This window comes from Vidua macroura, chromosome 3 (assembly GCF_024509145.1).
Source record: "Vidua macroura isolate BioBank_ID:100142 chromosome 3, ASM2450914v1, whole genome shotgun sequence".
Classification (NCBI taxonomy): Eukaryota; Metazoa; Chordata; class Aves; order Passeriformes; family Viduidae; genus Vidua; species Vidua macroura.
The window spans coordinates 78,841,329-78,868,514 of NC_071573.1; the positions used below are offsets into that span (position 1 = coordinate 78,841,329).

At 38.6% G+C, this 27,186-nt stretch overlaps 1 protein-coding gene across 3 annotated transcripts; it reads left to right on the top strand.

Moving 5' to 3' along the window:
* Nucleotides 1-230: 230 nt before the first annotated feature.
* On the top strand, nt 231-26,530 carry UBE2J1 (ubiquitin conjugating enzyme E2 J1). Of its 3 annotated transcripts, none has more exons than XM_053973065.1 (8): nt 231-394; nt 9,535-9,608; nt 11,308-11,439; nt 12,006-12,090; nt 13,493-13,598; nt 15,459-15,588; nt 19,291-19,422; nt 25,458-26,530. In XM_053973065.1, exons 1-8 carry the CDS (start codon nt 364-366, stop codon nt 25,728-25,730), a joined length of 963 nt encoding a protein of 320 aa, XP_053829040.1. In that variant the 5' UTR covers nt 231-363; the 3' UTR covers nt 25,731-26,530. The 3 variants fall into 3 exon arrangements, with proteins under 3 accessions (XP_053829040.1, XP_053829042.1, XP_053829041.1); XM_053973067.1 differs by lacking the exon at nt 231-394 and adding an exon at nt 506-667; XM_053973066.1 differs by lacking the exon at nt 231-394 and adding an exon at nt 506-661.
* The last annotated feature ends 656 nt before the right edge of the window (nt 26,531-27,186 follow it).

Sequence of the window (27,186 nt, forward strand, 5' to 3'; positions counted from 1 at the left end):
GTGTCTTGGGTCTGGGGGTTCCCGGAAGCCCCTTTTCCAAGCCCCCACCGAGTTTTCAAACCCACCGGCGTGGGCCCGGAGGCACTTCGCCCCATCACCGCTGCGATCGGGTGTTTCACTCGCGCCGCGGCCCGGCCTCCGCAGCACCGCGGCCCGTCCCGGCCGCTGTTCCGGGGCCGGGCCCGGGGCGGTGCCGGCTCGGCAGGTGCCTCCCCCCGCGGTCACGGCGGGGCTGTCGCCGCCGCTGCCACGTCAGGGGAGTGTCCCGAGGCGAGGCGGGCCGGGCCGGGGCCGGCCTTCCTCCTCCGCCCCCTGCCCCCGCCGCCAGAGCCGCCGCGGAGGGAGCGAGCGGTGCCCGCTGCCATGGAGGCCCGGTACAACCTCAAGAGCCCGGGTAGGCGGCGGCCGCGCCTTTACGGGCTGCCCGGGCCGCTGCGGGCGGGCGAGCCCGCCTCGGGGCTGCCGCTGGTCGCGGAGGGCCGGGGCCGGGGCCGCGGCGGGGAGGAGGGCCGGGGGCCGCGGCGGTGGCGGTGGGTTCCCTGCGCCGGGGCGGTGGCGGCGTTCAGGCGGAGGCCGGCCGGGTTCCGTTCGCCTTCGCAGTGCGATGGCGTTGCAACCTTCCTCGGAGCTGTAATTCGGTTCAAAACACCCTGACCGCCAGGTCTGTGTGCCCACGCATTTTGGTGGTTCGTGGAAACCACCTTTGAACGTTTAGTCAGGTGGCCGTGCCCTGTTCCCCTGGGCATCGTCTGCTCTCTGAATAGGTGCGTGTGAGGGGACGGCTTGCCAAGGGTAACTTGGCCCGTGTGGCGTCAGTTTGTTTTGCAGAAGTGTTGCTGTACAGGCTCTGTGTACTTAGCGTGTCTGTGTTTGTTCACATGTTTGGTTTGACATGTTTGTATGTTAAAATTCATGCCTGTAACTCCTGGGCTTTCTTTGGAATCCTTGAAGTGAGAGAGACGCCTCTAGAGAGGTGGAGAAAACAGCGCTAGAAGGGAAGGTTTTGGTCCCTAGGAAGCACACGGTGGACAGGCCATGGCTGTGTTGGAGCAGCGGCCTCTGAAGCCAGGGCTTCACCTCCTGGGAGCTGCTGGCACAGCCGGGGGCCTCACTGACCCTGCCGAAGCAAAACCTCTTCCGCAGCTTGTAAGGGCTGGCAGGGTTTGTGTGTGGGTTGTTGTCCTGCCCCCGCTTTCCCCGACCCAGTGTTGAGAAATAGGCATTATCAGCTTCGTGTTATTGTGATGAATAGTAGCTTTATTTTTTAATCACAGCGTCCTGTTACCAGCGTGGGAGGTGGGGAGAAACCGAATGTTATGATGACTTTGTACCTTACAAATGTCAGTGACACGCTTGTTTACAAACATACCTCATGCGGATGATGTGTCTATTGTTAAATTATGTCCCTTAGCCTCACGCCCAAGTTGCATAACGGAAAGATAAGAAGGATCACTAAGCAAATTATGAACTTGTTGTCATTTAAAATATCAGGAAAGAATACTTTTTTCAGGGAGATACGCAGGATGTGTGGCATATATGAATTTAGAAGGCCACACAAACATGCTCACTGGTTGTGGTTTGCCACGTCATGGGAAACAGTGGTGGTGTGCTGTATGACAAGCACCTGGGATCTGGGTGGAGAGGACAAATATTTGTGGCTTAATTTAGAAATGTTGTTTCCTTTATTCAAGAGAAAATTACCTTTACTGGAATTGATTTTCAGCACCTGTTGGTGCTGAAAACCAGCTGGAACCAGCTGTTCCATAGCAAAATGAACTTTGTGTGGCAAAGATAAATAATTCATGCAATGGCTTAATATAATTTCTCCAAATTAAGCATGTTTGGTTACATATTAATTTATTAAACTATTTATTTCCATATAGATAGTGAAAGTTTGTAAATTATATAAATAACTTTTAAAATTTCTATAATGATTTAAAACATTGATTTCAATAGTCAATATGTGTGAAATCGTTCACTGAACAGATGGGCAAAAAGGTGTTGAATAAATATAAACAAATATTTTAAATAAATATTGTTTCTTTAACAGTTGCACATTAAAATGAGTTGACAGTAATTATGTATAGCCATTGCTTGTAGTCTGGCACTTCAGTTGCTAACCTGATAGATGAGCATATGCAATTATTTAATATTTCTGTGTGTTTTACAAATTCCTATCTTGTTCCAGTTACCTGTGCACTTTAGTGGTGGTATCTTACTCTTGCCATTTGACTGAAGGTTAACAATGGAACTGCAGAATATTCTAATACTAAGGTGGTTTCAATTAATGTAAAGGCACTAAAATAAATGAAAATTTATTTTCTATTTCAAGGGGTTGTGTCATGTGTGGACTGGAGGGATTACTTTGGTAACTGAGCCCTCTAGGGCTTTAGAACAAGTGGCTGTCCTTGTGCCTGTTGCTGTTGCTTTGCCTTTAATAGCGGAAGAACCAAGCTGCTAACCTTTAGGTCAGCTTTAGGGATTTGGAACATGCTATCTTGAGACAGAGTGGAAAAAGTAATCATTTTGTACCTGTACAACACGCTTCTACTGTTGAAATCTACTTTTGGACTTGAGCAAACTGCAAACGGTGACTTTGTCTGCTCAGTAGATTTTAAAAGGGCAAATTCTACTAACCCTTTTAGTATAAGTTGCTTTAATGTAATGTTGTAGATGAAAATACATTTTAAATAGGAAAATATTGTTAAAAGAAACATGTGCCTTTATTGATCTTTATTTTAAGCCAAATTCTGCTATAGAGTTGTGAAGGAGCTGACATTCATCTGTGGTTAATTCCTGGATCCCTCTTCTGTGAATGTGCTAGGCCAGATTGATGAGTGGGGATCACTTAGGTTCTTCATTGCTGTACTTGCTGTGTGCTCTCAAGCACAAAAAGAGCACATTTGTGTGCTCTCAAGCACACAAAAGAGCAATATTGCTACACATCTTTGTCCTGCTGCTGATTGCTCCTAGGCAATGTGTTCATCTTCTTCCTTATCCCTGTTTTTACAGCCAATTAGCTCATCCAAAGATGGTAACTCCCCACAACACAAAGCAAGTTGTTCCCCTGCACACCGTGTCTCTGTTGATGAGAGGCAACGCAGCTCTGGCCCGTTTCAGTTTGCCATAGGTACAGGCCATGGCCAGTGCAGGTCTGCGATGCCAAGAGGCCCCTGTCACTTGCCCTCTGTAAGAGCAAGGAGCCATAGGGGCTTTCACCTGATGCTCCCTTCTCACACTGCTTATGACCTTGAATTTCTTTTTTCTTTCTTCCCAAAAAGACAGTTAATTTTGGAAGGGATGAAGTTTCACACTTCACACTTCAGGTTTCTTTGTATTGCTTCAATGAGGCAAAGCCTTGTAAGCTGTTGCTTCATATTTTTGTGTGTATTTTTGGCAGTTATAAAAGGGCAAGCTATTTTCGGTCTTAGGATTTCAAAATGGATTAGTCAATGTATATCAGCCTGCTACCACATGGCTGATAAACCTCTCCCATCAATATTAAAGCTCAGCTGACTAAAGTACAGACTTCATCCTCTTCATGCCTCAGGAACATCCCTAATTTTCTGAAATTTATAAGACAGCTACTTGGAATAATCTATTTACTTTTTTCTTTTTCCCCAAGAGCTGTGACCCTTAGCCTGCTGTAAGATCAGACACGGAATCTTGTAGTCACTGCTCTTGTAGTGACAATGTCTCACTTTTGTGTAGGCTGTGACCAGGCGTCTGAGTGGGTATTAGCACAGACACTTGAAGAATTATGAACACCTACTTACAGTGCCTCACACAGAGACCACAAAAAACATGCTTTTTAGTTTTTTGGTGGGCAGAGTTTGTTTTGCTTTCAGCAGACCACCTCATCAAGAATTTGATTACTGAGTGCCCTGGAGCACTAGGGAGAGCACATGGAAGGAGTCTTGGCATGCTGTCCTGCATTTGTTGCCCAGGGGCACTGCTTTGGGATCTTGAGGGCATAGGGAACATAACAATGCTGAGATTGTGATCCTCTTAGCTGTCATCTTCAATATGATTGCTGTTTTTCCTAAAAACTGTGCTTCTTTCTCCACTGCATATTTTGTACAAGTAAGTGATCCATGCCAACAAGCATGCGTCAGTTCTTTGTCAACTAAACAGAGCTAATAGGAAATAGCCAGTAGCTGTTGTGCTACTTAGTAGCTTCTGTGTATGAAATAAGGATAGATTGTTTACAATTAAAACGTTGAACACATGTTAGAAATTTATTCATTGTTTGATCTTAGCGTGTTCAACAAGGACCTTGGATTTTGTAAGTTTTACTCCCTTTGCGTTGACTGAACAGTTGTTTTCAATTGCAACTACAAGAAGAGTACTGTACTTCCTGTTGCCCTCAGGAAAATGAGGACTAAAGTCTGGTTGTTAGGGTGAGAGGAAAGCAAGACAAGACTAATTAAAACTTTTTGTGTTTTTTTAATAGTTGTTAATACTTTATATGAGTACAGGAGACTTGTTGATCATGTGAAAGAATGTACGTGAGGCTGTGAAGATGTAAAGCAGCTATTCAGGAGGCTTTTGGGTCTTGAGAAGGGACGTATCTGAGACCCTGAGGATGGAAAACAGCTGGCCTGTTTCTTGGCAAATGATGTTTACATTTGTTTTGTAGCAGAAGTCAAAGGAACTGCCAGAGGAATGTCCTGGTCTTGGCTGGGATGGAGTTAATGTTTTTCCTAGTAGCTGTCGTAGGTTCAGAGCTGTTTTGGATTTATTTCTATTATTTTTAGTTCACAAATGATCACACATCATTCACAGATTCTAAGCTGTCCAGGAGAATCACATCCACAAGGTGACACACAGCTCCTAGTGACACTGTGCAGGTTGCTGTGAACCTGTTAGAGTTGCTGTATGTTTAGATTTAATAAACCATTCTCTACAGAGTACAGCAAAAAAATACCATTGAAAAAATACCATTTTCCATATCAAAGAGCTACTGTGACTCTTTGTTTTAAATATGTTTTCTTACATGTGTCAGTGACCACATCACTTAAAATGGGATTTTTTACTTATAATGTCAAAGCTCATCAAGTGCTGTCATTTTACGAGAAATCCTAGGTACTTTACACATAAACTTAATCCTGATTGGTTTTTAAATGATGTGCAGTGGAGCTACTGAGAGTGTGATTCGCTGTTGTTTTCCCCCGGACAAGAAATTTAAACATTACCTTTAGTAAATGAGATTTTCTTTTAAATGCCAATGCGGTTTGGTTCCCAGGTGCTTTGGGCTGCTGTGGGGACTGGTGATTCAGCAGGTGACAGTTCTGCACTGTGACCTCTGAAGTCACTTGATGGTTACACCAGCTGTGGGTCAGGCACTCTTGGCTCAGTGGTCGGGTATAGAGTGGAGGGGGGAAGAAAACAAAGACAGCTGGATTTAAGAAGACCCTCCCAAAATGTTATCCGTTACACATCCATGTAATTCAAGGGACTTGATGCTTGTCTCAAACTGTTGATGTGATTTCATTTTTAATTTTTTTTCTATTATTGTTGTATAATACTTTTCCTAATTGTAGGTAGTAGCTTCATTAATAAATAAACACATAACAAAGATGACTGGTGTTTTACTAATCACTTAAGTGGATTGAATAGTTATATAAGTTTCTCTGAGATGAAGGGTTTTATGGGAGTTTTACTTTCACTGGAAAACCTGTATTCAATAAATAAATTGCATCCTTCCTTGTACTGTTTTGGTTAGCAGAGCCATAGGGAAAAAGTTACTACTTCTTCTGAGTAGACCTCTAAATCTTGTTTAAAGTGAAAAAAAAAAAATAGCAGCCATAAATAAAAAGGTAGGAAACATTTGGCAAAGCAGTAAAAGCTGTCAGGTTGTTTTATTCTTCTTTTCCCAGCTTAGATAAGTCATCTTGAAAGATTGAGAGATCTCTAGCTTTATGCCAGCTATTCTGGATTCCATTATTTATCTGTACATTATGTACTTTCTTCTTCAAACAGTGGAACTGAAATTTCAAACTGAAGTTTGAGAATTCATTTCAGAATGAAAAGGTTGCTGTACATTTGAGGAAGATACTGTCATGCACAACCACTTGGGGTTTTTTTGTTGGTTTTTTTTTTTTTTAAGACATAATGATTTACTAAGAAAACAGCACCGATATTCAAATGCTGTCATCGCTTTAAGCAGTTTCACTGATGGTTACAAAGAGTGATCACTTGTGTTTCCTGTGTCCAGAAGGTTGTCCCAGCCACTAGGTACAGACTTGTCTGGTTGGGCACATAGCAGTACTTGAATGTCACCTGCAGATATATTCAAAAGAAGCAATTGTGTGAACGGAAGTTTCAGGGTAGCTTGAAGTAAAGGATGATGAAAGTGGAATTTGACTGGGCATGGTTTTTGGCAGAAATAAATCTATGAATCACATATGCATTTATTGTACAAATTTTCCTCATTAATTGTTATTCCACCACCACTCAATCCTAAAGCAAGCTGGTGGCTTTAAACCTGATTCTCAGATTTTTAATATCCATACTTTGCTTTTCAGAAAAATTTGTTCAGTGTAACACAAGAGGCAGATTGTCAGGCAGAGGCTCTGACCTGTAGTATTCTGTCTTTCCTCCACAGAGCAGTAGAGAGCTCCCACACCTTCTGCTTGTTGGTGGGAACTCTCCTGTAATCTCTAGTCCAGAAGCTTAATTTCCCCAGCATTTAATTTTGATGAACATTGATAAAGTGTTACTGAGCGTATCTGTGCAAGTGTGGTTATTTTTCACGCTGATGGTTATGTCACATTAAAAAATAACTTGATTATTTTGTCTCTAAAACCTTAGACAAATTCAGTGTCTTGACTTTTCTTTTTTTTCGGCTGAATTAGCGATACTCTTTGACTTTATTGACAGTCTGTGATTCTTTATTTCAAATAGGTCCAAACTGTTCTGATTTTTCAGAATTGCCATTGCCAAATGTTTACTCAGTGACTCAGTATGACTTAAGTGGGTTGAAATACCATGCCTTATTGCAGGCAGACTTTGTGAATTATGCTTGTTTCTTCCACCGCAGTTTTTGGTAGCCAAAGGAAGAACTGTTTCACGAATACTGCGGCAGTGCTTAAAGAAGAAACAAATTTTGTGCTTTCTTCACTGGATCACACGTTCTCAGAATGAACCTTTACCGCTCCAGGCTTTTCCTTGCAGCCTCTCAGCTGGTATTTTTCAGCAATGTGGGAAGAGAAACACAAAATAGTTTGGGTTGGCAGGGATCTTCAAAGGTAATCTAGTTCATCCTCCCTGCCTTATTCAGGGACACCTTCTGCTAGATCACAGCTCAAAGCTCTGTCCAACTTGACCTTCAAGGCTTCCAGGGGTGAGGCCTCCACAACTTCTCTGGGCAACTTGTTCCAATGTCTCATTGCCCTCATGGTAGAGAATTCCTTCTATATGTCCAATCTAAACTTACTCTCTCAGTTTAAAACCATTCCCTCTTGTCTTGTCACTACAGGCTGTGGTAAGAAGTTACTTCTTTCTTAAAAGCATCTTCTAGGTATTGAAAGGTCACAGTAAAACCTCCCCAGAGCCTTTTCTCCAGGCTGAACAACCCCAGCTCTCAGCCTTGCTGCATACACATGTGCCGCTTAGAATAATGGAATAATAGAAAGGCTTGGGTTGGAAGGCACCTTAAAGATCACCTACTTCCAACCCCCGTGCCGTGGGCAGGGACACCTTTCTCTAGACCAAGTTGCTCAACGCGCCGTTCAACCTGGCCTGGAACACTTCTAGGGATGGGGCATCCACAACTTCACTGGATAACTTGTTCCAGCACCTTACCATCCTCACAGGAAATAAATTCTTCCTAATATATAATCTAAATCTACTCTCTTTCAGTTTGAAGCCATTCCCCATCTTGTTGCTACATGCTCTTAAAAAAATCCTTCTCCCATCTTTCTTGTAGGCTCTCTTCAGGTATTGGAAGGGTGAAGTTAGGTCACCTGATAGATTTTTAAGATGTCCTGGGTTGCTTAATACTGAAAACTTCTTATAAGCAAATTATCTCTATGATATTCGAGAGCTAAATTAGATTTTGCTGTTTCATGCCCCAACAGTGGATTAGTATTATGCTCTAATAGCTTTCCCTCGGTGAACATGGGTGACTCCACATGATACTTTTATGGGGGAATGTATTTCTTTTCTGTCCTGGTCTCTCAGCTGGGAAATCTCAGTAACAGCTGTCTGCCTTGTCCATGACTCCTCTGTCTTTATTAGGATTTGTTACGTACAGTCTCAGTTTTCTCATGGTCACCATTTTGCTTTGTGGTGTGTTCACTCCTGAATTAGCTCATCCTGGTGCATGCCACTCTTCCTCTAAAGGCAAGTGTCCAGCCTTGTTGGCTGTGAAGCAATGCTGAGTCCAAAGCCTTTTCTGGTCCAGACTGGTTTTCTTATATTCCTCTCTAATGAACTGGTAAACCTTAATAAAGATGAAAGAGACAAACTGTTACTCAGCAGAGCCTGAATGCTGCTAGCTGTGACGTGACCTGGTGTGATCTGTTGGGTGTTTAATTGACACCTCCCTGTGGCAGCAGCATAACTGAGGTAACTGGCAGCAGCAAAATTTCCACATAACTGGTTTTCTGTTTGGGTTGTAAGAAGTGAAATTCTCAAACTTTGAGCCATTGTTTATAGCTGTCCAAAAGTGTGAAGGAGGAGAAGGACTTTTCACAGTAGATTGGAAGGAAAATTCCTCCATGGGGAGGACAGAGTTTTTTATTAATGTATGGTGCACATGAGGGCACCTGAAGTATAAGTGATGTAACAGAGCTTGCAAAAGAGGGCACAAGAAGGAGATGCAGAAAATACAGATGGATGCTGGTATTTCTGAAGTGGAAGGTTGGAGAAGGTTACTAATGAGTATCCTGAAGTCATGATAGAAGAATACCTGGGTGTCACACTGAGTGGCAGGTTCCAACTGCAGAGGCCCTGGGTAAATTTTTCAGGCTGGGCATATTCAAATATTTCAAATCTATTATAAAACTTCATCTCCTCTTACTGGTGATGTGCTGATTTCTCTCAAGTATTACTGTGACCTCCTTTTGATCAACTAAAGGAGTAGTCATGTAATTGTCATGGGAGGTGTCAGGATAAAGCTTTTTAGCAGTTGTAAGAGATGCACATGATGTCCTGTATCATAAAATATTGAGGTTGTTGGCCTTGTAAATCTTGTAGTCTGAAAGCCTGTTAATGATACGTATGTTTTTCCTCCTGTCTGGTGCAATTACTAATGTAAAACTACTTTAGTCCTAATGTTCAGTGTTGAGAAACTGTGACCGTGCACATATTTTTCATAACTTTATGCTTGTATAACGCATTTAAAGTTTATTCATCATAAGTAATTATATAGTGTCTTGAATTATGAACTCCAGTGAAGAAGCTGGAATCTGCTAGAGAAGATTAGTTAGCTGAAAAGAGTTCTTCAAGAAATGTTTTATGTATTTTTCTATGCAATGCATATTAAGTTATTTTCTTCATTTTCATGTCTTATGCTTTCTTTTTTTTCAGCTGTCAAACGTTTGATGAAAGAGGCTGCAGAACTGAAGGATCCTACAGATCATTATCATGCACAGCCTTTGGAGGTTTGTTTCTCTATGTTTGCAAGAGCTTGTAATTAGGCAGTTTTATTAATATATACTCTTAATGTATACTTCTCTAAAATGCATATGTATTTAAAATGTACATATTTAAATGATAGCAAACCAATTTTTTTCCCCTGTGATGGAAATCAGCAGCAGAATTCAACTTCAATGGTCTTGTCATTCAGGGTATTGGTGAAAGTACTTCATAACAGTTTTACATTGCACCTGAGTAGTTTTATAGCATGGGTGTTTTTATTCCCCCATCACCTTCTCAAGACTATGGAAATACTTAATATTTAAATCAAGCTTTTTGTACCCAAACCTGACATCTGGCGCAGTTGTTGAGTTGTTCACTGAAGCACTTAACCTAAGGTGATCTCTGAGGATTGCTGTTTTGCATTTAAGAAAACCTGTGAAAAACACAAATGTGTACAATTCTGGATGCACTCTAAGAGAGGTGGATTTCATTTAAGGAGTAGCTTCTTGTCTAAACACCTGGTTAAGTTTTTGGGCTGAGAGGACAATGAAGTTCTGGTGGTTAGAAGCTTAAACAGAAATCCCTGTTGACTCAACTTGGTTAATTAAAAAAAAACAGTGTTCTGTGGTATTCGGTTGGGAGGTTTGATTTTTAGCTGTTTGCAGAAATAAGTAACATGCTTGACATGCTCACATAATAATGCATGTTCCTGGGTGCGATAAAATATTCCTTATTGTCTCCTGGTTTTCATCTGTAGCTTGCTTCTCCTTCCTGTGGTAAAATGAGAGGTTTAATTCTTGCTATTATTTGTAATCTACATGAAGGTCTTATTTCTGGATTAGAACAGTGTCTCACTGGCAAGAGAACAGTGGCAGATGAAAGGAAATGCTGGAAATCTTGACAGTTATCTCCTATATTTGAAAAACTGCAACTAGGTGGGCCACCCCAGTGCTGTAATATCAGTGTTTAGCATTAGCTGAGGGATCTCATTCACTGACAGCAAGCCTCATTTGGGCTCCTGTCCTAACAGTAAGAGTTGTTCTGCTTGTAAATATTGAGGAAGTTGTTGGCAGCACAAGTTCTGATACACAAATCCCAGCTCAAAACCCCAAAGAAATAATGTTTAAAGACAAGTTATTTATAAGTCCAATGATGAAAAAACTGTAGATTTCAAAGTGTACCTTTCAAAGTTGTGCAATAAGGCACAGTACTTGTTTCAAAATTGTTAGAGGAGGAGGGAGAATAGGAGTTCTCTGCAGTGTGAGTCAAATCCCTGTGTTGACCTGGGCACAATAGCAGCTTTGGGAAGGCTGTCATTAGTGTTCTTTCTTGGTGTAGGTCTCCCCTTGGTTCTTCAGAAATTATTGTTCACTGAGGCAAAGATCTAAAGATTTTGGATCTTACTCTTAATTGACTCAGTTTTCCATCTGTTGGGTAGAAAAAACCCCTGTCATAATTTATACTGCTAGCATAAAGAATTTGGATAATGAATTAGAGGGTTTTGGCAAATTATTGCGCAAGAAAATTACGAGAAGCCTACAATGCTTTATCCTTAGTGCTGCTTTCTCTTAATTCTCCATTTGATTTTGGCTTCTTAAAACTTCTGCCTGTGTACTGTTTCTTCAGCCTGTCCTTGTTCAAGAAAATGGCATTGAGTTGTCTATTTCTCTGATGAACACTTTTTTTTTTTCCCCCTTCTTCCATTGATGGGGGCAATTTTAGGATAATCTTTTTGAATGGCACTTCACTGTTAGAGGCCCTCCAGATTCAGATTTTGATGGAGGGATTTATCATGGGCGAATAGTGCTGCCACCTGAGTATCCCATGAAACCACCCAGCATTATTTTGTTGACGGTAAGTAAGCATGCTTACTAGTTTTTCCTTTTTATGTTATCAATTTTATCATAGGTAGAGAGAGAGAGAGAGAGATTCTTAGCATTTAACATGATGTTATTTTTGTAAGAAAGGTGGCACAGTATAGTATAATTGAAGATCCAAAGTCTTCCAAGATTATTTTGGTAATCTCTTAATTGCATGAAGCTTTATGCCTCATAAATGCTCTTTCCTCCAGGAGCAATCACATTGCTGATGTGATTGTCTAGCCTTTTGTTCTCTCCATGGGCCCTCTTGGTTTCTGTTGAATACATTGCTCAGATGCAGGAAGGCAGACCTATAGTTTAAGGCAAAGGCCTTCCTTTGTGCATAGTTTTGTAGAAGGTTGTCTTCATGCATTAATAGACTCAGATGACAGAGTTCAGTTTTCAGCAAGCTGAATGCCAATTTTGTGGTGTTGGCAGTAGTATAATTGTCACATATTGTTTGTGTATGGATTTCTTTTGATTGTGATTTTTATGACTTTTACAAAAACTGAAGAGTTAACTTCTAGCATGCTTTATTGTATCCTCCTCCTTCCTGTGAAGGCAAACGGCAGGTTTGAAGTGGGGAAGAAAATTTGTTTAAGCATCTCAGGGCACCATCCTGAAACATGGCAGCCTTCGTGGAGTAGTAAGTAACAATTCCTAGAAAAATCTTACCCCCGTCAAACAACTTGTTCTTTAAACTAAAGAAAATCTCATGAAAAATGTTTATAGTGGAAAAGGAGACAAATTTTGAGGGTGTACTGGGGAGAATTTGTCAAATGTAAGGTCATAAAAGAATGAAATTGAATGATTTGGAAATCATACTAAGTAAATGCCAGGGCTGAGAAACTGAAGGGTGATGGTAAGCTCTCCTTTACTTGGATACATAAGCATTAAGAATTCTCAGACTAATTAGGATATTCTTTGTGTGTTTTGTTTAAAATTTTCCTTATGAAAATAAATCCTGTTACTTTACCCTGTTTTTGCACGATCACTGAGCCAGCTTGAATAATAATAGAAGGGTGTTTTCAATTCTCATTATGTGGTTCTGAGCACTCAAGAGGAAAGATAATGTGGTCTGAGTTTAGAATAACTAAATCATCTCTATCTTTATTTTTAAAAATACTGTTGTTACAGAAATTGAGAGCTGGCACAGTTCATCCAAGGCAATATGCTTATGTTCAAGTAATTTTAGTTTTGCTGAGTACAGTTATTCATTATTTCTATATTCGTTTCACTTTTAAAATGTAAGATCTTAGGAGATTTCTAGCAGACCACTCTTCAACTTTTGTTAAGTCTCTAATATTTTTTAAGAGTAGAAATTACTGTGTTTCTAACTAGTTGTATATATGCTTTCTCTTTTCTGTGGTACTTACTTTGATGTGATATTTGTTTACCAAATCTATTAGCAAAGTGTCTTGAATTCTTAAATATCATTACTTCTGTAAAACAAAGTCCAAGTACAGATGTTGTCAAAAGAGATGCTTCAGATGGCAATTCTGTTACAAGCAGTTACTAATATTTTAAGTGAGCTCCTTCCCCTATTATGATGACATAAAAGGAACAAATTCTGCAATACTTCGCAAAAAAGAAAAACTCTGACCATGTGTACACTAAATTGCAGAATTCATGTCCAATAGAAAACAGAAGCAAAAAAAAGAATTCCCTGTGAACCTTCTTATCTTTTTCCTCCCCCTGCTCCCCTTCTCCCCCCAACCACCTTTTTATATGTTAGTTCTGCTTTACCTTTTTTCATAATTTTTAAAGTCTGGAGCCCTCATCTTAATGTAACGTTTTTGTGACAGTTGATTTTTCTCTTCTCTGTTGGCTGGTGGCCTTTTCTTTGTTTACAACATAATGTTAAAACAAAATTAAGAAAGCCTTGCAGTGTACCAAAACAAAAAACCCAACCACTGCTGCTTGTAGGAAATTCAAACTTGGCAGAACGAAGTTTTGCAGTCAGAAATGCAACTTTTCCAAGTGTGGAATGAGATTACATAACTGTTGTTTCTGCCACCTTGTTTATATCTCTTGTTTTCCCATTTCAGTAAGAACAGCTTTACTAGCTATCATTGGATTTATGCCAACCAAAGGTGAAGGAGCAATAGGATCTCTAGATTACACACCAGAAGAAAGAAGAGCTCTTGCAAAGAAGTAAGTGCTAAGTTTGTTGTTGTAGGGACATTTACATTCACTCACTTTTAGGGTAATGCATTGAGTAGAATATAAGCTACTTCAGTCTATTCTCTTGCATTTATTCCAAATAAAACAAATTTGATGCCTTGTGTGTGTAGTCACTTTTTTCTCTGAATATTGTGCAAACTTGGAACTTGCACTCAAATAAAATATTTTGAGAGCACTCTGTTCCTTCCAGCTTTGTGTGGCCATATTAGAAGTTTGTCCGAAATTCAGACTTGGAGATGTAATTAACATTGTAATACAGTACTAATGGCAGCATGGAGAGAAAGTGGGTATGATGGAATTGATAGTTAAGTGGGGGAGAAAACAACCAAAAATAATAATGCATAATTGTCTTTAAGTAATAATTAAATTATTTCAAAATTCTGAAGCAGCTTCTTCTGAATGATCTTTAGGAAGTTAACTTGAGATTAGGTTTGTGACTATGATGAAATTATTAGCTTAGTGGACAAAGGGAGGGGAGTGGATGTTCTTTATAGGGACTTCAGCACGGCTTTTGGTGTCCTTTCCCTTATCCTCAGTCATGAAGTACAACCTAGGTAGCTGGGGACAGTAAGGTAGATTAAGAACTGGCTGAGCTGCCTGGCTCAAAGGATTGTGATAAGCAACACAAAATCCAGCTGCAGGCTGGTCACTATTGGTGTATTCCTGGTGTCAGTTCTGGGGCCAGTGCTATTCAGTCTCATTAATGACCTGGATAGTGAGACAGGGTGCACCCTCAGCAAGTTTGCTGGTGACACAAAGCTGGGAGGAGTGGCTGATACACCAGAAAGTTGTACTGCCATCCAGAGGAGCCTCAATGGGCTGGAGGAATGTCAGAGAAAAGTCCTGCCCCTGGAGAGGAACAACATCAGCTGACTAGCTGACTAGAAGGGAGCTTGGAAGGGAAGATTCTGGTGGTCACCATGCTGATCCTGAGGCAGCAGGGTGCTCTTGAAGTAAAGAAGGCTGAAGTGTTCTGGGTTGCATGAGGAGGAGCATTGCCAGCAGGTCAAGGGAAGTGATCCTATTTCAGTACTCAGCACTGGTGAAACATCAGGAGTGCTGGGTTCAGGTGGGACTGTGACCAGGTCAGAGTACAAGAAAGATAAGGACATCCTGGAGCAAATTCAGTGCAGTGCCACAAAGGTGATTGAAGGGCTCGAACGTGCTTCATCCATGGAGATTATAAAAGAGCTGTGAGTGTTCAGCCTGGAGAAGAGAAGGTTCAGGGGATCATATCCACGTGTACAATTATCTGAAAGGAAGTTGTAAAAAAGGTAGAGCCAGGCTCTTTTCAGTAGCATTCAGTAACAGGGAGTGAGTCAGTGGGGTAGGTTGGTCATGATACTGTGTTGCCAAGTCTCTGTGGTTCCTCACTGGCCTGGAGAGCCACTTGCAGTGTGCCCTGTAGAGAGATGATGTGGGAAGATTGATTATGTTTTCCAGGAAGTTGAAATTCCTGGATTGGAGGTACAAGCTCCAATCTAGGTCCAGTATAACATTTGTAATAATAGTTAAATCTTTATAATTTTTCTTTGCTGCAGATATAAGTATTTTAATTGTAAGAAATTATTAATAAAGTATAAATAATAGTGCTATTTAAGTCAGATGTTAATACTCTCCTAAATGACTTGAGAGAATTTGTGTTAGTAATACAGATAATTCTCAACATATTTTTTCAAGATAGTGTGATTTGAGGCAGAGGGAAGTACTTCTAAGCTACTGGCCTTGCCACCACTTGTCTTTCTGTGGGTTGTTCTGCAAATAGTTTATTAAATAAGCACACAGGAACACCGAGGACATGCTATTCTGAGCTATGTCTTTTGCGGGCAGGTCACAAGACTTCTGTTGTGAAATTTGTGGCACATCTATGAAGACAGCCCTCTTACCACTGACATCTGGAAGCGTGTCAAGCCAGGCAGACAAGGAGGCTAAAGAACTTGCTAGACAAATTAGCTTCAAGGTAAAGTCACTGTTTAAACTTTTATCTCTCTTATATAGAAATAGAAAAGAAAATACTGAGAAAAAACTTGTAAATCACAGAAACATTCATCATTTCAGAAAACCTTCATCAGTTGCTATGTGGAAGCCTGTTTTCTCAGTATAGTCTGAAAGAGAAAATAAGAATGGATCTCTTGAAATTTGCCAGTTAATAAGTTGTGCATCTCAAGCACTGATTGATTAGTTTTAGTTTTAGTGGTGACCACTGTGGTAAGAACTACCTATGTTGCTTTTACTTCCACATTTTCCAACACTAATAACTTGATTAAATTCTCCAGAATTAGTTTTATCATAAAAGTGTGATGAAAGTTTGGGCAAAGCTAACCTAAATTTTTTACCTTTGTGATTTTTTTTTTCCTTTTGGCTTATGGAAGGAATAAAACATAGTACTACTGAAAAATGGTTGCAAATTCTTTTGAAGTACTCTGCTACTATCTGAAGAGACTGAAAGTTGAACTCTGGTATGGAAGTTGCTGTGACCGAAAAATGTGTTCTCTAGCTTGTGTTTCAGTGAAAGCAAGGTTTGTTTAGACAAATACATTCCTTAGAGAATTGCATGTCTTGCATGCACAGTGCTGTTTTTCACTGGGTTTTCCACTAAACTCTTAAATCAGCCACTAAGGAAGACTACTGTGCATGAGAGCAGGGAACTACAGTTACATTGTGACAATGTGGCATTAGTGCAGAACGCATCCTCACTAAGGTCAGGGCTGCCAATATGTCCCCTTTTATCTCCTATGTTCTTCTAATAGTGTCCTAAAGTCTACTTTTTACTTTTTTTGTGTGTGCCAGGAAAGTAAAGATTATCTTCTGAGCATTCCTGCCAGTTTTGCAGGACATGCATATTCCTGTGCCATAACACTTAAAATAAAAACATCTCCAAATGTTTTATTTACAAAGATGAGAAAAACAGGGACAGAGTTTTAAAGCTCAGCTACTTGGAGAAACAATGGATTGCCTTTTCCTGGCTTTTTTAGAATATATAAGGGTTTAAAGTTATAGGATTGATTTTTACTTAAGAACTGGTAATCTTCAAAGAAATTCTAGAAATACCAAAGTTTGGTTTTGTTTGGCTTTTTCTTTTGTGAGAAAGAACTCATAACTTATATTTCATACCTTTTTCAGTTTTAAAATTAAAGGCTTAGAGATATCAGTCTTTAAAGAATACAGGTGCTTTCCGTGTATCTATATGCTTGACACCACCTCCTAAGAGCAAGCACTTGTCAGGAAAAAAAAAAAAAAAAAAGCCTTAGGTTTCTACAGCCTTTTACCATCCATTGTGGATTTTTAAATATTTTTTTTTAATTTAATAAGGTAAATCAGTTCTGTCCACTGGTTGCATCTTTCTTCCCTTTTAAAATCAAAATGTAGGGGTTGAGGTTTTTTTAAGCTTCCTGCTTCTCTGCTTTGCTTGACTTTCCTATCTGTTTGTTGTTAGATGGAGGTGTTCAATTGATGTGTTTGTAATAAACTAATAGTATGAATTACTAGCGCAAAGTAAAGAAGTTTTTAATTATTTGGATACATTTCATGTCAATTTATGGGGTAAGATTTAACATCAGATTGCTGATTGAATGTATAATCTGACAGAGCCTCTCTACTAGCAAACATACTAGCAGCCTCTGCATTAGCTTCCTCCTTAAGTAAGAGATTTCTGAACTATGTGTAGATGATCCCAGGGTTATTGTGTTTCTTTCCAGCTTTAAACAAGATGGTAACTTTTAAAAAAGTGGTATTGAGATAGGAATATGAAATTCAGGAGGGGGGGAAAAACCCCAACTCATCTTCTCATTACGGTTTTCCTGCTTCTGTGAGCAGCCACCTTTGATCCTGTCTGTTTTAATAGTAAATTATATTTTGTATCAGTTTTATATTGACTTCCAAATAGTTTTCTTCATTTTAGGTGTTATATAACAGAAATTCCATTTTGATTAAAGAAGGAGAAAGGAAAAAGAAATTACTAATAGCATATGTATCACTGTAAAACAGTATGGTTTACTTTCATGTTGCCATCACAAGGTATATTTTGTGTAAAATTAATTCTCTGCTCACCCTCATTATTCTGTTTAAATAGGTTGGTCATCTTTTGAATGTTAGTCTGACTTGAGTCTAGATACTAGACTTAGTACTTTTATAAGCTAAAGTAAATCAAATGCACATTTGGTACTGCTTTATAGAGATTAACAGTAAAGATGAAATAAGCTTGTCTTGAAAGAAGCAAGAGTACTCACAGTTTCCAGGGAACTTGTGATTGGATATAGGAAAGAAAGAGTGTTGTCAAATGCTGGAGCAGAATACCCAGAGAGACTCTGGAACCTCCAGCATTGGAGATGCTCAAACCTTGTCTGGACTTGACTCTAGAGAGTCATGTCATCACAGGGACATCTAAAGTTCCATTCCAGTCTAAATGTTTCATAATTCTGTGTTGTTTTGTTGATGATCCATATTTGAATCATAACTTTTCCTGTCTAATATTACAAGTGCAAAAAGAAAGCAGTGTTCTTAGCAGATTCTAAGTTTTTAAGTGTTAAATCCATCTCCAGATTGTTTTGGTGCTGTATTTTTTGGATTCTTTTGAGGTACATATGAAGAAACACAGAACTTAATTTCCTCACACTAAATAGTATCATGAAGGACTATTGTACTGTGATCTTACCAGTTTGTTATCACCATAAGTGGTTGTTTTCTAATACACTGTTTGTATTTCTTGCTGCTACTACTACCACCACTACTTATGTCTGCATTTGAAGACAGTCACTAGATTTGAAGTTGTCGTCTTTGTAATAAGTTGGGATCTAGACACGTGACTTGTGAGGTGACTTACTTACTGATAAAAATTGATCTGGTCAAGACTTCTTTTTTTTTGACATGTGTAAATTTTAGAAGTACTTCAGTTCAGCACTGATGGTATGTCCTTTTCCATTCCCAAGAGATTACTGTTGGCATATATACTGGAGTTTGTGTTCTTCTACATGTCCCTACTGATCTCTTGTCTCAGATTTCCTAAGAATGAAACCTAAATTCTGGGAAATAATGCGTAGTAGACATTTTGTAAATGTGTATGAAAGCAGTATTGCAAGACTTGAATTTTTTCTTTTGCTCTGTGTTGAAATTTAAATACTGCACACTGGTACGCATGTACTACCCACTGTAGTGTCATGCATATATGCCCACTCTGTCTGTGAGGCAACTTTGGTCCTGAAACCAGTATAGCCAGTTTACACTGGCACTCACTAGAGGCCCTTTAGTCCTGTGGAGGAACAAGCTGTGCTACTTCACTTGTATCAGCAGTAGGCCAGCATTGTCTTAAGGACATGCAAAATAAAAGTATTAGAAATTGTGTAATTCTGGCATAATGTCCTGGAACTTCTAAAGAATTTTATTTTTTGCTTTCTACATCTGTGCTGTTTTTGAACATTATATTTGTTATGTGCAAACAAAATTTGTTTTTAAACCATTGTTTGCACATTTGCAGTCTTATTTTTAAAGAATGAAAATTTCTTAAACTTGTTGCTGTGTCATTGAAATGCAATTGGCACACCTGATTATTACATTTTTGTAAGCCTCATATTCTCTACAATGGAATACACATTCCACAATAAGCCAAAGAGTTTTGGAGCAATTTTGATCTTGTCTGTGAAGTGTTCATGTGTGCTTCTTGTAGGCAGAGGTTAATTCATCCAGGAGATCTGATGCTGGATCCTCAAACACATCAGGACTGAACCACTCTGCTGCTTCACGTGAGCCCCAGCAGGATGGTGCAGCTAGAGCATTCCCAGATCCACCAAGTGCGACGGTATGTCCATCTTTGAGCTTTATTGGGCATAGTCTGAACATGAAATTGGTCCTCTTAAACTGATTTGAGTCCTGATTAAAGTATGTAGTTCACTTATTTATGCTGGAACTCCTGCATACTTGGCAAATAGTATGTTGAATCATTTTTAGAAATAGCAACCTCTGCTTTCGCTTTCTTCTCTTAAAACAAAAATAATGTTCTTTTAGCAGTTCTTCTTCCCAGTGTTTCCTTTAATTACATTGTGTTCATTAAAACTTTATGGTGTCTGAAGCGCTACAATTTACCATCTGCGTAATGTAGCACCGTTTTTTTCTACAGAATTCTTAGCCAGAGGCAAAAAATATTTCAGTGATAACCTGTTGCTTTTAAGTACCAATCAATACTATCTTCTTGGGTTTTATAGCCTCTTAAGTAAGTCTAAAATATTCTTACCATTTGAAATACGACACTTATATTTTAATACTGCTAGGTGTAGGGCTTACGTAAAGGTTTCAGAAGTGACTGAGTCTGATGGTGGGCCAAGGCAGCTGCTGTTACGACTGTTGCAAATGCAATCTAAATTCACTGATAAATTGCAGGCAAATCCCAGCTAAGCTGCCTTTTTTAGAGAGGATGGGGCTGCAGATTGGTTAAAAAACCTACAACAAGTTCAATGACATCTGTTGTTGTTTGCAGCATGTTTTCAAGCTATGTAGAAATATAAACATGCTAATAGCAAACTTTCTTGCCCCCCACAGTAAGGATTCTTTCAGATTGTTCAAGATTTAATAAACTATTTTATTATATTCATCTTATTGTAAATCTTGGCTAATATAGTAGAAAGGTCTCACACACCAAGGCATTGCTGGCATTTTCTTGAGGAGAGAGTTTTTTTAAAAATAATCACATTTTTAAGAAAACTAGTTTTATCAATTATACTGATTTAATAATTAATGATTAATTTAATTTTCAGAAGATCAGTCCTATGGGAAATGAGACCTTTAAACATATAAACATATAAATGTATGTAAATATATTCATATATGTGATTAATTGTAAATGATAAGTGGGTTCATGTTTTAGGGAATTGAACTATTATTCAGGATTGTTAGTTTTAGTTTGAATCAACACCTGTGTTGAATCAATCACCTGTGTTTCTGAGCTGTCACATTTTGAGTGTTAGAAATTATCTGGAGCCATTCAGTAGTGGAAGAAAGAAATGTGTAACAGGAAACAGTCCGGTTTAAGGAATTTGAGCTTGCTATTTTTGTGTTCTTATTTATGTGAAAGGTAATAGAAATCTTTACAAAGTAGGGCACTCTGGACCTTGATCTGCTTAGAGGTGTGAAAGAGTACCCATGCAAACCTCAAATCTTTTCTACTCAGCTGGGTTTCTTGTATGTGTAAAATCCGTTTATTGAGTTCTTGTTGTGTAAAGACCTAATTCTGCCTTATTAAGTTGTGTTAGATGTGAGCAACACCAAAATATATTATTCTCTCTTTGTGGGTAAAATGTTTGCCACTTAATCTACAAATGTGGAGATTTCTAGATCTAGAAAATTTGCTGGGTTTACTCTCTTTGAGGGCCAATGCTGAGTTCTTGTATTAAATTGTGTCATTCCTTCTGATACTGTAAATTAATGTGTCTCCCTCTGAAGCCATGGAACCCTTTGTCTTTCTAGACAATAGAAAGGTGAATACTAGAAGTAATCATGCAAAAAAAAAAAAAAAAGGAATGTTACCTTTCTTCTGTTCCTAGAACAGTTGTAATCAGTCTTCATAAAAGACACAATGGTATATAGGTGCTAAGGAAGGGGTCACCTCTAGGTGAAAGTGAAGGAATCTGTAGCCTGTGTTTTACTATGGGAGTACTTCATGGTAGAGTTTGGTCTTTCCAGCAACAGTTCTCTGTTCCATGATTTTTTTTTTACCTTTAAGTTGCTTGAAAGGCCAAACATTTTTGAAATGTATTAATGGCAATATATATGTCAGCACAGTGATGTCCTTTCTGGGACAGGGCTAACTGCAGAGAACAGTCTTTAGCATTAATAAAAATAAAACGAAAACAATAGGCTACCTAAGCATTATGCAACACAGTATTTCTGAGAAGTCTGAACCCAATGCAGAGAACACCTCTGACTAGACTACTTCTGACAATACTTCATTTTATTTGTAGTAGCTGTTGATGTCTACTCAGGGCAAAGTAATGGTAACGTTATTCTTGTTTGAGTGTTGAAAGTGCAAGCAAGGTATGCTGCTGAAAGTTGGCTTGATAAAAGTAATTGCCCTTAGTATTAAGGAGAGATCCTTCCACATCTGAGCAGAACAATGTTTTTGAAGGAATATATTATAGATACTCAGGTGGGACTTGGGTCCAGTGGTCACCTAAATTTTGGTACCAAAACTCTGATCACAGTGGGACTCACTAGTGGAGGCTGGAGAGCAGTTTACTCAGCAGCAGAGGCTGGCAGGCTGCATTTCTGTCTTCCCCTGATTGCACAGACTAAATCTGCATGGATTATGGGTGTCTGAACTTCTACCAATCTGTAGTAATACATCTGTTGTATTGATATGGATAGATGTCCCACCTTGGGGCTTATAGCTAATGAATAAAGTTGATGCTTGGTGAGCTTTATTAAGTAACAAGGTAAAAACTGTAGTTAAGTTGTTTTCTGATAACCTGGGAATACATTAAGCCTCAGTACACCTGTTATTAAACAATATCCTATAGTAGTGACCTGCACTGATAATAGTGGCTGGATGAAGCATTATGAGGGGTGATAAAATAAACAGTGTAACTGAAGCCAGCCACTTCAAGCTGATGAAGGAGGTTTCTGTCAGAAAATGAGGCTATGTTCTGACGCATGAGATTTATAAAAGCCCTTACCTTTAATCATAAGTTCTGAAATATTGGTAAAAAGTGTTTCCTTTTATCTCTGTTAAGTGATGTCTTAGATTTGTAATACTACAGCAACCATTTTAAATGTCCTGACAATTGAGAGTATTTGGCCCAACTTTCATTAAAAAATAGACATTTTTCATATTGGCCATTAAACCATGCTGTGTCAAACTTCAGCGGTTCTTCAGCTGGAAGTTGTACAGACAAACAGGTATTTCACCTGTCCTGATTTTTGCATCTCTCCCCAGACCATTAGTATAAGTGAAAGAGGCTTCAGTAACCCAGAAGTTCAGTAACTTCAGTATATGGTTCTGAGTTCCTGAGTTTGCTGTATTTTTAAAACATCCTTTCCAGGATAATTATTTAATCCTTCTAGTATTCTGATGAAAATTTTTAAAATAATGGCCTGGAGATATAAAGGATGCAATGAATGCATTTTTTAGTAGACTGAATATAATATAAATTTCCTTACTTACATTATTTAGACAATACAAGTTTCTGTTAGTTCTAATATAAGTATATTTTACTGAAATAGCTTGTTCATCAAATAATTGTTCAGATGTCCTTGGAGCAAAGTTTTCTATCAGTCCTGACAGTTTCAGAAGCTTCAGAAATAATATGACAAGTAGTAATATAAATAGTATGTAATAATGTGACACGTGTGTATTAAATGTCTGTAAAGATCAGATGCTAAAGGTGACTATAACTATTATTGAATATTTCTATTTTTAGTCTGTTAAGCTTTCATCCACATTTCCAGTATGGTTTGGCAGAAACCATTATTTGGCTGAAACAATGGAAATTGTGTCATGTGAGGTGTTGTGTTAGTCTAAAAATCTTGTCATGTTTGCTTACAAGGATTTTAAAGACTTGCCATTAAGTTGAAGACAAGATGTTTGTGATTTTGTTTTTTTAATAGTGCGGCCCATCTGCCATTTTTGAGATTCTTAACACTTAAGTCTTCAAACAAATAAAATCATCCATCTATCTATCTATCTATCTATCTATCTATCTATCTATCTCATTATTTAAGGTACTGTAGCACCTGGACCCAAATTTATATCGAGTCATTATCACTCCTTTCTTAGCTTTCTTCTGCATGTCTGGTAATAGTTGGTAATAGATTATATTGGGAATCCCAAGGCGGTGCATTAGCTGAGCTTTGGGTGAAGCTTTTGGTCTGCTGCTATATCCATCTATAATTTCCTCAGAAAAATAACTTAAAGCCTTGAAATTGTCAGTGAGATTTCTCTTGAGTCACAGATCTGTTCATGTCAGTGTATGACAGCTTGTTCTATTCAGAATAGGGCCCTTCTGTTTTATTTTTAAGTTTTGCAGTATGGAGAAGATGTGTGTGACAGCCAGTGCTAGTTACTTTTGTTAGTAAGATGAAGGATGAGGAATATTTCTAGACTTTTTTATATCTTTAAAAACTGTTTGAAGAAGAAAAACATTGCTTACTGAATTGATAGTTCTTGTGTCCTGAATTCACTTCTCTCCCTCTCACCTTCTGGATGATGGGAATGTAGATGAGTCTAGGAACTTCATTTTTCAAAGACTTGGGTTCCCCAAGTCTTCATTTTCCTTGGCATGAGGAGCTTTCAAGTGAGAAGCAGAATTACTTTCTTCTGCAGTGTACTGGAAATCACAACAGGCTGCTTGTGATGTTCTTGGCTGTGTCTGCTGATAAAATGTATATTTTAAAAGCATTTTTCTTTGAAGCCACCCAAGCTGCTTTGCTTATTTAGGCAAGTCGCTTGTGTAAACAGGCAAGTTGTCAAATGTGGCGAGTAATTGCATCAGTACTTCCTTGCCAATGTAAACAGAGGGAAATACTAATGATGGGGAGGTAGGAATGGAAGGCCTCTTCCCTGGGTGAGACAAATCACTGACTAGGTGGAAATTTTGAATTCTTTGTCCACACACAGAAGAGTCACAGGCCAAGTGCTGTTCACTGTCTTGTGGATTGTCAAACCATGATATGCAGTTGAGGGCATTCCCCATTAAGTCATGTGGAAAGGTTATCTTTTATGGGTATAGTAGATGGCTGAAGCAGTGCTTAAGGTTATGGGTATTGTGTCCATTAAAAGGCTTTGGAAAAAAATCTAAAATGTCAAGAATTTTAGTTTTACCTGCTGTAATGATAATCTTTTAGAAGGAAAGGAGGAGAAAGCTAACTCTGGAAAATAGCTACACATTGATTTAAGTAGGAATACCAGAAAATATTTTTAAAATATTATTTTCTGATGACTGAAAATGAGGCTTAAAAATTTTAAAAGCCTGCAGTTTTTTCTCAGAGCTTCTTTTTTTAAAAACACTTTTAAACTGAACCTTGTCAAAATGCTTATTTCTAATGACTGCACTGTACTACTATTTTTAATATTAAACGTTGGAAGTTTGAGCTTTTTAGTATTGCAAGCAGGATTAGTTTGGTGGGAGATCAGATGTCATATTTTCTAGTTCAAAAGATTGAAACTCGTTTTTTTCAGCATAAAATTCTCATGAGCGGAACATCATTTGCCAAAGTGTGTTTTTTAGTACTTGTAATGTCAGACCAAGTCTGACCAGTAGAGGACAGTAGGTAAGTGCTTGCACATGTGCTATGCTCAGGAACTCCTGCTGGGATCAGGTGGTTTGTGGTTAGGATTTTTGTTTTGTTTTTTCAGTGGTGGTGGTGGTGATGATAAGAACAGACTTCTGGACCCAGCTGTCCACAGGAAGCATTGCAGCATTGCCTAATTACAGTTCTTGGACTTCTCTCCATCCTCCTTTTGGCTTCCCCATCTTGTTTCCCCTTCAGTATAGGTGACATTGCAAATCCTCAGAGATACAACTATCCAGAGAATTGTTAAAGATTTCTTGAGCAGCAAAGAGTTAAAACAAATCCTAGACAAAGACATTTGAAATCTCTAACACAAATATGGTTTGACAGACTTCCTTCAGCCTTCTCATGTCTATAGAACTGCTGATTTTCAGCTTGAAATATACTTCTACTCAGGATAGTGTATGGACAAAAACAACCACCTATAACCATCCTGTAATTATTAGTGGCATGTATTAACAGTTATCTGAAGAGCACATTTTAGTCCTTACGATTTTATCTCTTGCAGATCTTACGTGCTGTATTGTCTGACAACTCTCAACCTTTCTTTTTTAGCCTGAAACTCAGAGTAGCAGTACAGTGGCTGGCCAGGAGCATACTCCAGCTGTGTCGAGCACCAGCACCTCGATGAGCCCTCGGCAGCGCCGCGCGCAGCAGCAGAGCCAGAGACGGGCCCCGACTTCAACCGACTTCAACCGGGCACAGCAGCCCAGAGTCAACACCAACCACACGGGGTCAACCGTGCTCATTGTCCTGCTGACCTTTGCGCTCGCAGCTCTCATATTTCGCAGGATATGTTTGGCTAACGAGTATGTGTTTGAGTTATAAGGTTGTTTGTCCTAACAACAGTGACTTGAATGCTTCACTGAACGTTCTGTATTGGCTATGACATGAGAACTGTTTACAAAGGTTACTTTTTGTATTTACGCTTCAATCCTTATGAATGTTAATGTACCTACAGATACATTGCTTGTAGGAAAAGCAAAGTTGGACATGTAAGCTATGAATTTTAATTGAGTGCCCACTAGATACTTGGAGAAACAGTGCAGTGGAATAGTAACATTAAGGCATGTGGGATGGGACTAAATCTGAATAATTTATGAACTAGTAAAAGATGATTTTTAAAAAATGGTTGATTCAATTTTTTATGGGGCATAAATACTCATATAAGTACCCCATCTAAGTTAGTATAAGATTTGACATTGAAGAGGGGATTATAAAATGAAACACTGCTATGTGTTTGTGTCTGGTGAACTCCTAATTTAGAGGGAATACAGTTTTGTAACCACTTTTATTTGCCGTGACACATTTCCAGAGGAGAAACACAAATTGGTTGTGATGCTGCTTTATGTGTGTTGAAGGGGGAAAGGACTGTGGGAGGAAAGTAGGTGCCAGAAAACGACTTGCATTATTTTGATTTTTATTTTTCAGAATAAAGACTGGGTAGTCTTCTGAAAGATTTGAATGTCCTCTTCTAGTACTTTCAACTGTATATCTTGTTTTTAAAATTTGAAGATTATGCAAAACATGTCTATTCTTGCAATAGTTATAAATATGTAATATAATTATTTACCCAGAGCTGTTGTCTTTTAATTATACCAGAAATATACATAATGTGTTGAACTGAATGTTTCGTATGTGGTTTTATTTACTAAAGAAAATTTAAACCGTATTATACTTAAATTCTCCTATATATGAACATGCTTAACGGAAGTATTTATTACAATCCTGCTAGTAATAAAGTTTCAAGCCAGTCTTTGGATATGTTGCAAGTATCGCACGGCATTTGTTTCTTGTTTGTCTGAGGGTTTCTTTGGTTGGTTGAATTTTTGTAAGAGGGTTTCTTTTGGTTGGTTGGTTGGGTTTTTTTCTTTGTTTTTTTACAGGGGTTTTTCAATGTCTTTGGTTTTTAAATTTTTTTTTAACCTAAAATCAATATTTTGGACCTACTTATTCTAAGTCCCTGGTAATATTCATGAATACGTGAAAAGGCATATACAAGCAGTAGACCTACAGTTGTTAGGGTTTTGAGAAGTTTTGTCTTTGACTATTTAAATACTGAAGTAGAAGAAAGTGGGATAATCTTCCTCTTGTATTATTGTTCAAATTACTGTTCAGCATGCTTATCTCAAAGACAAGGAAGTTTAGCTAGCTTTCATTTTGTTGCTGTCAAACATAATAGCACTGAATTAAGTGAGATTCTCATCCTGGTTTTCAGCAAGTATGTATCAAGCTAGCTAGAGCTTTCCTGAATTTTATCAACTATAGTATATATTACTGTATT